This window comes from Nomascus leucogenys, chromosome 13 (genome assembly GCF_006542625.1).
Source record: "Nomascus leucogenys isolate Asia chromosome 13, Asia_NLE_v1, whole genome shotgun sequence".
Taxonomy (NCBI): Eukaryota; Metazoa; Chordata; class Mammalia; order Primates; family Hylobatidae; genus Nomascus; species Nomascus leucogenys.
The window spans coordinates 28545535-28558699 of record NC_044393.1 but is presented as its reverse complement, the minus strand read 5'-3'; the positions used below and the strand labels follow the sequence as shown (position 1 = coordinate 28558699).

At 52.6% G+C, this 13165-nt stretch overlaps 1 protein-coding gene across 7 annotated transcripts in view; it reads left to right on the top strand.

Moving 5' to 3' along the window:
* The window catches only part of CEP250 (centrosomal protein 250), a 50891-nt gene extending 38480 nt beyond the window's left edge, over nt 1-12411 (top strand). For all 7 annotated transcript variants that reach the window (XM_030825757.1, XM_030825759.1, XM_030825761.1 and 4 more), the window contains 10 exons: nt 645-987; nt 1507-1628; nt 2961-3081; nt 3714-3835; nt 4250-6865; nt 8215-8328; nt 8512-8667; nt 9399-9500; nt 10462-10521; nt 11802-12411. In XM_030825757.1, coding sequence (XP_030681617.1) covers nt 645-987; nt 1507-1628; nt 2961-3081; nt 3714-3835; nt 4250-6865; nt 8215-8328; nt 8512-8667; nt 9399-9500; nt 10462-10521; nt 11802-12065 — 4020 coding nt within the window. In that variant the 3' untranslated portion in view covers nt 12066-12411. The remainder of the gene's footprint in view (nt 1-644; nt 988-1506; nt 1629-2960; nt 3082-3713; nt 3836-4249; nt 6866-8214; nt 8329-8511; nt 8668-9398; nt 9501-10461; nt 10522-11801) is intronic.
* Nucleotides 12412-13165: the final 754 nt, after the last annotated feature.

The following is a 13165-nucleotide window of genomic DNA, read 5'->3' as shown; positions in this document are numbered from 1 at the left end:
AGGCAGGCAGCAGCAAGACTTCCAGGGACTCAGTCTGCCCCCATCAGAACCCCAGATGTTGTATACAGAGAAAAGATGGAACTAGGAGGGAAGGAATGGGGTGTAAGAGCCAGATGGTGGATGGCAGGGGTTAAGGGCACACAGGTTTGGCTGTTCAACAGTCTTGAGTTTGAATGTAAGCTTTCTAATTGTATGAATGTCAGCTTCTTCATCCATAAAACAAGGGTGATAATTCTTGTTCCTAATTCCTATAACCATTATAGGAATATGTAGTGTCAGGAACACAATAAGCATTCAATACATGGTAGCTATGTTATTGTGACTGGTCTTACTAGGCGCAGCGTCGGGGTTTCAGGGCAGAGTTCTGATCATAGCAGGGAGCCAGCATATCTGCCCAGGAAGCCAGGGCTGAAGCCCATTAGCATAGCAGCCTGGGCCCATGTGTTCAGTAGTCGGCAGGCAGCCAGGTGTTAGATCTAGGGTAACACTCATTTCAAAGCCCCTCTACCTGCCTGAGAGCTGAGCTGAAATCCTCTCAGCCCTGACCAGAGTTTGTACAAGGATTGAGTGGGGTCTGGCCTGGGAACGCCTGAGGAGAGGGTATCCACTTCCTGCTTATAGTATGTACAATTCTTCTTTGTCAGATGGAATTACTAAGGCAAGAGGTGAAGGAAAAGGAGGCTGACTTTCTGGCCCAGGAAGCACAGCTGCTGGAGGAGCTAGAGGCGTCTCATATCACGGAGCAGCAGCTGCGAGCTTCCTTGTGGGCCCAGGAAGCCAAGGCAGCCCAACTACAGCTGCGACTGTGCAGCACAGAGAGCCAGCTAGAAGCACTGGCCACAGAGCAGCAGCCCGGGAACCAGGCCCAGGCCCAGCTGGCCAGCCTCTACTCTGTCCTGCAGCAGGCCCTGGGGTCTGTTTGTGAGAGCGGGCCTGAGCTGAGTGGTGGGGGAGACTCTGCTCCTTCCCTCTGGGGCCTTGAGCCAGGTGAGACAGCCTCCCCAGAACTAGGTCCTTTGGGCCAAAGTCAGGCCTGGCTCCCAGGGGAAAGGGAGAGGAATGCTATTTATATTGCTTCGGGGTTAAGATTACATACTTGGGAATTAATTCTGAGTTCAAGCCCCAGCTCTACTGTTCGCTAGCCATGTGTCCTTGGGCAAGTCACCTATCCTCTCTGAGCTTGATTTTCGTCAACTACAAAATGAAGATGTTAAAAGTACTTACCTTATAATTTCACCAAGGAGTTATGAGGCTGCAGATGTGAATCGCTTACACGGTTCCTGGCACTTATTAAGTGCGTAATAAGCGATAGCTGGCGTTAATCTAGCACCCACCATAGTGCCTGGCCCATACTTATGGAGAAAATATGTGATGAGTGAACTGCTGAGAAAGGGGTTCTTTGCGGAGAAGAGGGACCAGTGGGAAGGACAGGGCTGTGTCTGGGGAGGTCTGGCTGTTTCTTTTCATAGTGGCAGCCAGGTGAGAAGGTTTTCCTCATTTTTTCAGAACAGAATGGAGCTAGGAGCCTCTTTAAGAGAGGGCCCCTGCTGACTGCTCTCTCTGCTGAGGCAGTAGCATCTGCCCTCCACAAGCTTCATCAAGACTTGTGGAAGACTCAACAGACCCGGGTATGTTTCTCTGCTCCCCTTTCCTGAACTCTACATCCCTCGAAAAGCATGAGGCAAAGACATATGAAGCAGTTTGACCTATTTTATTCCTGAGATCAAGTTGGGATGAGTTTCACCTCTATCACTTACCACCTGGCAACCACAAATGAAGCATTTGGAGTTCCTGGGCCTTGTTTTCCCTTGCAGAGTAGGGCAGATAGTGCCTGCTCAGGGTTTTGAGGATTAGATGAGAGAGGATCTTGAATGAGCCCTATAAACCAAAAAACCCTGGGTAGGCCAGGCACGGTGGCTCACGCCTGTAATCCCAGTGCTTTGGGAGGCTGAGACAGGTGGATCACCTGAGGTCAAGAGTTCGAAATCAGCCTGGCCGACATGGTGAAACCCCATCTCTACTAAAAATACAAAAATTACACAGGGGTGGAGGTGAGCACCTGTAATCCCAGCTACTCGGGAGGCTGAGGCAGGAGAATCACTTGAACCCGGGAGGTGGAGGTTGCAGTGAGCAAAGATTGCACCATTGCACTCCAGGCTGAGTGACAAAAGTGAAACTCCATCTCAAACAAACAAACACAAAAAAACCCTGGGCAGATGTATGGCATTGTTTTCCATCGTTTTCCACTCAGCCATGAATTTATTCTTGGTACCCAGGCTTCCAAGAGAAACCCTAGAAATCAGTGACCACTGAGATTTGAGGTTGGCATTTATAGGCATGTTCTAGGCCTAGGTCTGAAAGAGCTCATAAATTCCACCTCACAGTGAACCTATCAATCTATACAAATTGAGTGTCATCCATATGTCAGCCACTGTGGGCTGGGTATACAAAAAGGAGAAAGACCTGTTCTCTGCCTAAAGAAGGCTTGTGACATGGTGGAGGAACCAAACTGCATTCTGCTGGAAAGCAGAACTGAGAGAATTAATTGGATCAATAACAGATGCAAGTGATGCACTGTTGGAACTAGGAGGAGGGGGCAATTCATCCTGATTTGGGAAGGGTCAGAAGGAAAGAAGAGATGACCTTTGGGCTAAGCTTTGAAGTAGGAGTGTTGAGAGGGAGGAGGTGACCCCTGGGCTAACTCTGAGCAGGAGCTCTGTTTCAAAAGACATAGATAGGTCAGAAGGGGAGGGATTCTCACTCCATCCAAGTGGAGCAGAGCCTGTCATCACTTCAGGGAGCTAAATACACATGTGTTCAGAGGAAATAACCTGGCAATCTGGGAGTAGGTCCACAATGGCGGCCCACCACAGAGGCTGAGAATGAGGAGAGAGCTTGAGCCCTGCATTGCTTTGTGGAAGATGAGGAACTCACGTTTAGCCATGCCCTTCCTTTCCCAGGATGTTCTGAGGGATCAGGTCCAGAAACTGGAAGAGCGTCTAACTGATACTGAGGCTGAGAAGAGCCAGGTCCACACAGAGTTGCAGGATCTGCAGAGACAGCTCTCCCAGAATCAGGAAGGTGAGAAGCTCAAGACAGACAGGGAGATTCAGAGGGAGGAGAAGGGATAGGTGGGGAGCCCAGAAGTGGCAGGCACAGGCCTAGCAGCCACTCTGTTTATTTTATTTTTATTTTATTTTATTTTTGAGACGGCACCTCACTCTGTCACTCAGGTTTGAGTGCAATGTCACGATTTCAGCTCGCTGCAATCTCTGTCTTCCGAGTAGCTAGGATTATAGGCATGCACCACCACACCTGGCTAATTTTTTGTATCTTTAGTAAAGACGGGGGTGTTACCATGTTCACCAACCAGCAGAGCCACCCAGGTCTCTAGGAGCTCCTGCACAATTATAGGATTGGGGGCTAGAAGGGACCTCCAGTGTCATCTGGCTCAACCCTGTCTGGAATTGAGGGCCAAGGCTCTCTGTGATGAGGATGAGGACATATTGGGATGATTACCAGGTAGTGCTGCCAGGCAAATAGAAGCAGCTGGCGGATGGTTGATGTCTGTAGGACACTGGATATAATTGTCTCCTTCTTGGCCTTCCTCCCCTTTGAATCTGTTCCCCGTCCTCCATCTGCCTCTATATCCCTCTATATCCCAAACATGGGTCTTACTCCACTACCTCTCCTCTCCTCTCCTTTTCTCAAAGAGAAATCCAAGTGGGAAGGAAAGCAGAACTCCCTAGAATCTGAGCTGATGGAACTACATGAAACTATGGCATCCTTACAGAGTCGCCTGCGGAGAGCAGAACTACAGCGAATGGAAGCCCAGGTAAAGTGGTACTGGTTTCAGGGAGGGGTTTGCCTCAGGAGTAGTCCCTTGGGCCCACCTTGGCCTCTGGGCATGTGTCCCACTTCCTTCAGCAAGTCTATCAGTTCCTCTGGCTGTCTCCATGTCCCTGGGGGCCATTATTAAGGTTCCAGTGAATCCTCCTTCAATTGCTTTTTCTGAATTGAGGTTGATATTTTTGCCCCTTGTCCTGAAGGACCAGCGTCTCCCCTGGGCATAGTAGAGTCCTGGGAGGTGTTAGGGATGCCTTTTTACAGTATCAGCTTAAGTGGAATATACCACCACTTTTTTGCCCAAGTCCTTATCACTGCAGCCACAAAATAAGAGAAGGGTCGGTGTTGGGGTGACAGTAGCAGAGAAGTGTAGTCTAAAGTGGCTTTTCATCTTGTCTTCTAGGGTGAGCGAGAGTTACTTCAGGCAGCCAAGGACAATCTGACAGCCCAGGTGGAACACCTGCAAGCAGCTGTTGCAGAAGCCAGGGCTCAGGCAAGTGCTGCTGGCGTCCTGGAAAAAGACCTGAGAACGGCTCGCTCAGCATTGAAGCTGAAAAATGAGGAGGTGGAGAGTGAGCGTGAGAGAGCCCAAGCTCTGCAAGAGCAGGGCGAGCTGAAGGTGGCCCAAGGGAAGGCTCTGCAAGAGAATTTGGCCCTCCTGACCCAGACTCTAGCTGAAAGAGAAGGAGAGGTGGAGACTCTGCGGGGACAAATCCAGGAACTGGAGAAGCAACGGGAAATGCAAAAGGCTGCTTTGGAATTGCTGTCTCTGGACCTGAAGAAGAGGAACCAAGAGGTAGATCTGCAGCAAGAACAGATTCAGGAGCTAGAGAAGTGTAGGTCTGTTTTAGAGCATCTGCCCATGGCCGTCCAGGAGCGAGAGCAGAAGCTGACTGTGCAGAGAGAGCAGATCAGAGAGCTTGAGAAGGATCGGGAGACTCAGAGGAACGTCTTAGAGCATCAGCTTCTAGAACTTGAGAAGAAAGACCAAATGATTGAGTCCCAGAGAGGACAGGTTCAGGATCTGAAAAAGCAGTTGGTTACTCTGGAATGCCTGGCCCTGGAACTGGAGGAAAACCATCACAAGATGGAGTGCCAGCAAAAACTGATTGAGGAGCTGGAGGGCCAGAGGGAAACCCAGAGAGTGGCTTTGACCCACCTTACGCTGGACCTAGAAGAAAGGAGCCAGGAGCTGCAGGCACAAAGCAGCCAGATCCATGACCTGGAGAGCCACAGCACCCTTCTGGCAAGAGAGCTGCAGGAGAGGGACCAGGAGGTGAAGTCTCAGCGAGAACAGATGGAGGAGCTGCGGAGGCAGAAAGAGCATCTGACTCAGGATCTCGACAGGAGAGACCAGGAGCTGATGCTGCAGAAGGAGAGGATTCAGGTTCTCGAGGATCAAAGGACCCGGCAGACCAAGATCCTGGAGGAGGACCTGGAACAGATCAAGCTGTCCTTGAGAGAGCGAGGCCGGGAGCTGGCCACTCAGAGGCAGCTGATGCAGGAACGGGCAGAGGAAGGGAAGGGCCCGAGTAAAGCACAGCGCGGGAGCCTAGAGCACATGAAGCTGATTCTGCGTGATAAGGAGAAGGAGGTGGAATGTCAGCAGGAGCATATCCACGAACTCCAGGAGCTCAAGGACCAGCTGGAGCAGCAGCTCCAGGGCCTGCACAGGAAGGTAGGTGAGACCAGCCTCCTCCTGTCCCAGCGAGAGCAGGAAATAGTGATCCTGCAGCAGCAACTGCAGGAAGCCAGGGAACAAGGGGAGCTGAAGGAGCAGTCACTTCAGAGTCAACTGGATGAGGCCCAGAGAGCCCTAGCCCAGAGGGACCAGGAACTGGAGGTTCTGCAGCAAGAACAGCAGCAGGCCCAGGGACAGGAGGAGAGTGTGAAGGAAAAGGCAAACGCCCTCCAGGGAGCTCTGGAGCAAGCCCATGTGACACTGAAGGAGCGTCACGGAGAGCTTCAGGACCACAAAGAACAGGCACGAAGGCTCGAGGAAGAGCTGGCAGTGGAGGGACGGCGGGTCCAGGCCCTGGAGGAGGTGCTGGGAGACCTAAGGGCTGAGTCTCGGGAGCAGGAGAAAGCTCTGTTGGCCCTCCAGCAGCAGTGTGCTGAGCAGGCACAGGAGCATGAGGTGGAGACCAGGACCCTGCAGGACAGCTGGCTGCAGGCCCAGGCGGTGCTCAAGGAACGGGACCAGGAGCTGGAAGCTCTGCGGGCAGAAAGTCAGTCCTCCCGGCATCAGGAGGAGGCTGCTCGGGCCCAGGCTGAGGCTCTGCAGGAGGCCCTTGGCAAGGCTCATGCTGCCCTGCAGGGCAAAGAGCAGCATCTCCTCGAGCAGGCAGAATTGAGCCGCAGTCTGGAGGCCAGCACTGCCACCCTGCAAGCCGCCCTGGATGCCTGCCAGGCACACACTCGGCAGCTGGAGGAGGCCCTGAGGACACGAGAAGGTGAGATCCACGACCAGGATCTCCGATACCAGGAGGACGTGCAGCAGCTGCAGCAGGCACTTGCCCAGAGGGATGAAGAGCTGAGACATCAGCAGGAACAGGGGCAGCTGCTGGAGAAGTCTCTGGCCCAGAGGGTCCAAGAGAATATGATCCAAGAGAAGCAGAATCTGGGGCAGGAGAGAGAAGAGGAGGAGATAAGGGGCCTTCGTCAGAGTGTAAGGGAGCTACAGCTGACTCTAGCCCAAAAGGAACAGGAGATTCTGGAGCTGAGGGAGACCCAGCAAAGGAACAACCTGGAAGCCTTACCCCACAGCCACAAAGCCTCCCCAGTGGAGGAACAATCTCCAAAACTTGATTCTTTAGAGCCCAGGCTGCAGCGGGAGCTGGAATGGCTACAGGCAGCCCTGAGACAGACAGAAGCCAGGGAGATTGAGTGGAGGGAGAAGGCCCAGGACTTGGCACTGTCCCTAGCGCAGACCAAGGCCAGTGTCAGCAGTCTGCAGGAGGTAGCCATGTTCCTACAAGCCTCTGTCCTGGAGCGGGACTCAGAACAGCAAAGGCTGCAGGTGAGTCACTCCACCGGGAGTAAGGGCCAGGGGAAACACCCCTGTCTGGCTGTGCTCAGGGACTGCCCACCACCCTGGGCCCTGTGGCACCTCAGGAGTGTGAGAAAGCTGAGATCATGAGCACCTCAACATCAGTGGGATTCAGACTACTGTGTTAGGGGAGATAAAAAGAGGATAAGACCCCCACAGTCCCTGCCCTCACAGAGTTCACAGTCTAGTGGGTAAACAACAATAACGCAGTGTGGTTGGTGCCTAATAGGGGAAGTTCAGTATGCCCCAGGCATGCTGGAGGCATGCCCACCCTTTCCTGGGAGTGGGTCCTGGAAGGCTTTCTGGTAAAAGTGGTGTTTAAGATTAGACCTGAGCCAGGCGCAGTGGCTCATGCCTGTAATCCCAGCACTTTGGGAGGCCAAGGCGGGCAGATCACTTGAGCCCAGGAGTTTGAGACCAGCCTGGGCAACATGGCAAAACCCCATCTCTACTAAAAATACAAAAATTAGCTGAGTGTGTGGTACGTGCTTGTAATCCCAGCTACTCAGGTGGCTGAGGCAGGAGAATCGCTTGAACCTGGGAGGCGGAGGTTACAGTGAGCTGAGATCACGCCACTGTACTCCAGCCTGGGCGACAGAGTGAGACTCTGTCTCAAAGAAACAAACCCATAAATGGCAGGACTGGAATGAGATCTGAGTCATCTGCCTCTAGAGCCCAGGCTTTCTATCACCAAGCTCTTCCTCTCTCCCAGGCAACCCGAATCCACATGCGTACACTTATTTCTCTTGTTCATCTCTTCTTGACCGTTATCATTTATGAACCACAGGGCACCTAGAAAGTATCTAGCATGAGGCTTCCCCACTTATCTAAAGGGACTTAACCCAAGGACTTGATCCATGTTTCATGGTGCATGTAGTCGTTTTATAAATGAGGAAATTGGGGTTTGGGGAGAGCTTGTGCTTTTACCAGAGTCATATAGCCACTGAGTGGCTATATGGGCCACTGGGTGCTCCACAGGACACCCAGCCCTGTGTGACTCCAGAGTCCAGTCCATGCTGTTCCCACAGCACATCAGTGCTCTGTGTCATTGCTCAGCCTTCTAGGAGATGTGAAGTGAGCTGGGGGCTCTGATCCTAGCTTCCTTGCTAGCTCACCGCATATCCTTGAGTAGAGGCCCCTCTGCTCCTTTGTTTTACCCATCTGTAAAATGAAGGTTCTGTACTAGAATGACTCAGAGCCTCTAGGAAAAATAAGACAAAAGCCTGAGGAGAACATTGAACCGCTGTTTGTGTGGAGGGTGGGTTGGTCTGGATATGAGGTTGGCAAGGTGTGATTTTCTCCATACCTTGGTACCCTAGGATGAACTGGAGCTCACCAGACGGGCTCTGGAGAAGGAGCGGCTACACAGCCCAGTTGCGACCAGCAAAGCAGAACTGGGGTCCAGAGGGGAGCAGGGCGTGCAGCTAGGAGAGGTGAGCTAGAGGCTGTGGGGGAACAGGTGACCCAGCAGGGAGCTCCTGTCCAGGGGTTTGTCCCCTTCCTTTGGGAACTGGGTTCCTGAAGCTTAAACCTGCCAGATTGGTCTGTGTGTCCTCTATCTGTTCCCTACCTGTCTTAGGGGCTGCCCAGGTGAGATTCACAGGTCTTTCTCACAGGTCTCAGGAGTAGAGGCTGAGCCTAGTCCTGCTGGAATGGAGAAGCAGTCATGGAGACAGAGGCTTGAACACCTGCAGCAAGCGGTGGCCCAGCTGGAGATTGACAGGAGCAGGCTGCAGCGCCACAATGTCCAGCTGCGGAGCACCTTGGAGCAGGTGACCCCTCTTCTGGTCCAGTGGGCATGCATCTCCACTTCTCGTGTGGCCCCTAGAGCATAGGCTCAGTAAATTACAGCCTGTGGGCCAAATCCAGCCTGCTGCCTGTTTCTGAAAATTAAGTTTGTTTGTTTGTTTTCCCGAGACGGAGTCTTGCTCTGTCTCCTAGAGCTGGAGTGGAAAGGTGCGATCTCTGCTCACTGCAACCTCCACCGCCCAGGTTCAAGCAATCCTCCTGCCTCAGCCTCCTGAGTAGCTGGGATTACAGGCATGCACCACCATGCCTGGCTAATTTTTGTGTTTTTAGTAGAGACGGGGTTTCACTGTGTTGGCCAGGCTGGCCTTGAACTCCTGACCTCATGATCCGCCTGCCTCAGCTCTCCAAAGTGCCACCACGCCCAGCCCTGAGAATTAAGTTTTACTGGAAAACAGCCATGCATTGTCTATGGCTGCTTCCCTGCTATGCCCCACAAAGCCTACTGTACTTACTGCAGAAGTTTGCTGGCCTTTGCTCCAGAGGCCTGAGAGGCTGGCCCTGCCTCTTCTGCTTCAGGAGCACTTCTTTGCACTGAGGCCTGCCCTAGCTGTGCCTTCCTCAGCCAGGAGTTCTCTTCCCATGGTTACTGTCCCCTCATACACCTGCACAGGCACTGGCCACCTCTGGAGAAAGGCAGCTCTGCTCCAGCCGCAGAGCCAAGCCAAGCCCTGATTTCTTATTTGCACCTTGGCAGGTGGAGCGAGAACGGAGGAAGCTGAAGAGGGAGGCCATGCGTGCGGCCCAGGCAGGGTCCCTGGAGATCAGCAAGGCCATGGCTTCTTCACCCATACAGCAGGTTTACCCGTTTTCCTCAACTGCAGCCTTAGAGAGCCCAACCCCAGCCACCAGAAACCCAGCCCTCCTCATTGCATATCCTGGGCCAACAGCACTTCAGCTAATCCAGAGAGCCCCTCCTGACTGCATTCTGCCCTCCTCGGCACAGCTCAGTCTGTCCCTGCCCTGAGAAGGAGGCCCAACATTGGGGTGGGGGTTGGGGTGGCATCAGGGCTAGTGGTCCTGCCTTCTGAGGGACTCAGATCTGTGCACTCCCAGACCGGTGCCACAGGCTGGCCCGGGAGTGGGGCTCATGGGGCTCTGCTTAGGATCCCTGGTGTATGGGGGTTGTGTGGTGCTTGCCAGCTCCTGAGGAGCCTAGGAGCTTGATCACAGCTTGATCTCTTAGACCTTTTTACAATGTTGAGTTTACAGGCTTAGGGTCCATGGGCTTTCCTGGAGCCAGTGTCCCTTTCTTGGGTAAGAGGCTCGGGGAAGACTCCCCAAACCACTCGTTTATGTGAGGTATCCCTACCAACAGGCACAGGCTTGCAGCCTGGCAGGGAGGTGCTGTTTATGGTGGCTGAGCACTAGATCTCCATCCCCTGTCCTTTCATTAAAGTTCTCAAGGGCAGGCACCGTGTCTTCCTCTCTGCATCCTTAGCTCACAGCCCAGGGCTAGCACAAAGCAGATACATGGTGTAGTTCTGTTAAATTAAAACATGCCTCAGAGAAGCAAATGCCATCCAGGCCTTTTGGATGTTTTGTGTCAGGTCTCCATGGCATTGCCCATTATGCTGGTGTGGGGCCTCTCCTTGCCCCAGGGCCTGCTGTCCCATAGAGGTCCAGTCTGAGTTCAGATGCTTCTGGTCCATAGCCCTTGCCCAGGCCCCTAAGATTGTGATGAGCTTCTGCAAGAAAACTTGCAGAAACCCCAGAGTGGGAAGGCCTATTCCAACAAGAGTGCGGTTTGTCTTCCTTAGGATGGGAGAGGAGGACAGAAGAACTCAGATGCCAAGTATGTGGCTGAACTGCAGAAAGAGGTATGTTCTGGATTTTCTAAGCCCATATTCCCTCCCTTGCACTCAGGCCCTTTGTGCATCTCCAGCAGGGAGAGGGGAAGTTCCTGCCTTCAGAGAACTTCAGTCTCCATGGGAGGCAAAAATAGTCCCAGTCCCAACCCCGTCTCTCATATGCCTAGGGTGGGAGTGGGGAAGAAAGCATGATCCTGGCCCCCGACTTCCAAATCCATACTTAGAAGGGGAAAGGAGAAGGAAGAGGGCTGAGGAGCAGGCAGAAGATTCTAGGAGGACAGGTGGGAGCAAGCAAAGCCATCCTGGCCTCCCTGCCCTCAGAGGTGCCCTCACAGCCAAGACTGTTGCCAGCGCCCCAGACAGAGGAGCCAGGCACCAGTACAGGCTCCAGGCCACAGCTCAGCTCAAGCCGCCACTCGCAGAGAAGCGACTTGAAGAGGCTTCCTGCTTCTTAGGCCTCACCTAAAAGTCCACTCTCCCTTTCAAGGCCCAGGAGTCATAAGTGTTACCTTTTTATTTCTGAGCCTATTTCAGAAATCAGTAGTCACTACTGGCAGGGCCTGACTCTGTAGCTAGACCTAGGCTATTACTTTGAATTCTATTAAACTCAGAATGTTTTTCTATTTTATTAAAAAGTCAAAGGCGGGCGCAGTAGCTCACACCTGAAATCCCAGCACTTTCAGAGGCCAAGGTGGGCGGATCACTTGAGGTCAGGAGTTTGAAACCAGCCTGGCCAACATGGCAAAACCCTGTCTGTACTAAAAATACAAAAATTAGCTGGACGTGGTGGTGCACACCTGTAATCCTAGCTACTCAGGAGGCTGACACACAAGAATCACTTGAACCTGGCGGGGTGGAGGTTGCAGTGAGCCAAGATTGCATCACTGCACTCTAGCCTGGGCAACAGAGCAAGACTCTGTCTCAAAAAAAAAAAAGTCAGATAGTGGTTATACTTGAGTATATATTGTTATCAGCCTCATCAAAATGTACATTTAAAATTGGGCATTTTTCACATGTAAATTATCTTTCAGTGAAGTTAATGAATAGCTTTGTTGTTTTCAAGCTCCCTATTTGAGTCACATGTGCAGCCAGGATTGCGAATCACTGGATTCTAGAATTCCTAAGCGCCCTTCCTCTAAACTCTCCAAAGCCTGTTTCTGAGATTCGTGTATGTGGTAGAGTTGATTCAGGTGCTCAGCCAACGAGCATCACAGGAACACAGAGCAGGAAAAGCTGGGACAACTTCAGGGCCCTCAGCTGCTCTCCCTCTTTTTTTTCCTGCCCACCAGGTGGCCCTGCTGCGAGCTCAGCTGACTTTGGAGCGGAAGCAGAAGCAGGACTACATCGCCCGCTCAGTACAGACCAGCCGTGAGCTAGCAGACCTGCACCACAGCCTCTCACACTCACTTCTTGCCGTGGCCCAGGCCCCTGAGGCCACTGTCCTGGAGGCAGAGACCCGCAGACTGGATGAGTCCCTGACTCAAAGTCTGACATCCCCAGGGCCAGTCCTGCTACACCCCAGCCCCAGCACTACCCAAGCCGCCTCCAGGTAGCAGCCGCAGCCAGGAGCACACAGACAGAAGACTGTACCATGGTTCATGGCCCCTCTGCACACCTACAGGTTTGCCAAAGGAAAAGCCTGGCTCTGTTAGGCACCCAGGGGCCCCAGGTCAGCGGGTGTTCCTAGGAAGAGGAAGTAAATCTGCAACCCTGGGGAGGGCCCCAACTTACCTGGGAATGAGGCAAATTGCATTTGCTTGCTTCCTATGGAATCACTCAGAGGAGTGCCTTGCCCTGGCTGAGGGACATGTACTGCCTCTCATCTAGAATTTATTTTCCTAGCACTTCACCACCTCCTTCAACTTCCTCTTCAACAATAAACCCTGGGATCTTTGCGTTAGTTTTCTGCTGCTGTCTCCACTTATGCAGCTGGGCGGCAGCACAACATCAAGGGAGTTTATCAGGGAAGAACTTGCCAAACATTCCTGTTGAGGTAGCATGCATTTATTGTACACCATGCACTGTGATAGGGAAGGGTTACAGAAAACACACAAGACAAAGCCCCTGTCCACAGAGAGCCTGCAGTCCAGTTGGTGAGAACAGGCTAACACTCATTTATGAGTCAGAGGCAATTCTGTATACTGACTAGAAGAACTGTGGAAATTCCAAGGGCTGAGGAAGGGAGGCACGAACTGGCCCTTGAAAGATGGAGTGGAGTCGGAGGTGTTGCCAAGCACGCAGTGAGAAGACTGGTCTGACTGTGGCAGGGGGTTGGGGCTGAGCTTGGGTGGGTTGAGCGGGGAGATTATGGAGGATTAAAAGAAGTTCTGGGGCCTCAAAAACACAGCATTGACCTTTAGCTAAAGTCAGAGTCTGAGTTCAGAAGCTCCACATGGCCTCATTCCTCTTCTACTCTGGGTGAATGTCCTTGAGATGTCCCTTCCTGGGCATATCAGCTAGAAGTGATCTGGTCACCTGTAGTGCAACTATGTGTGAAGCCAATCAGAAGGATGGACTATGGCGGAACTTCTCATCCATGGACTGGTCCTAGTGGAGGCTGGACAGAACCCAGCTCACAGGCTTAAGACCTATTGCTGGCAACCTCCTCAAAGCCTAAAAATTGTTTTATTTTTTTAAGAGATAGGGTTTTGTC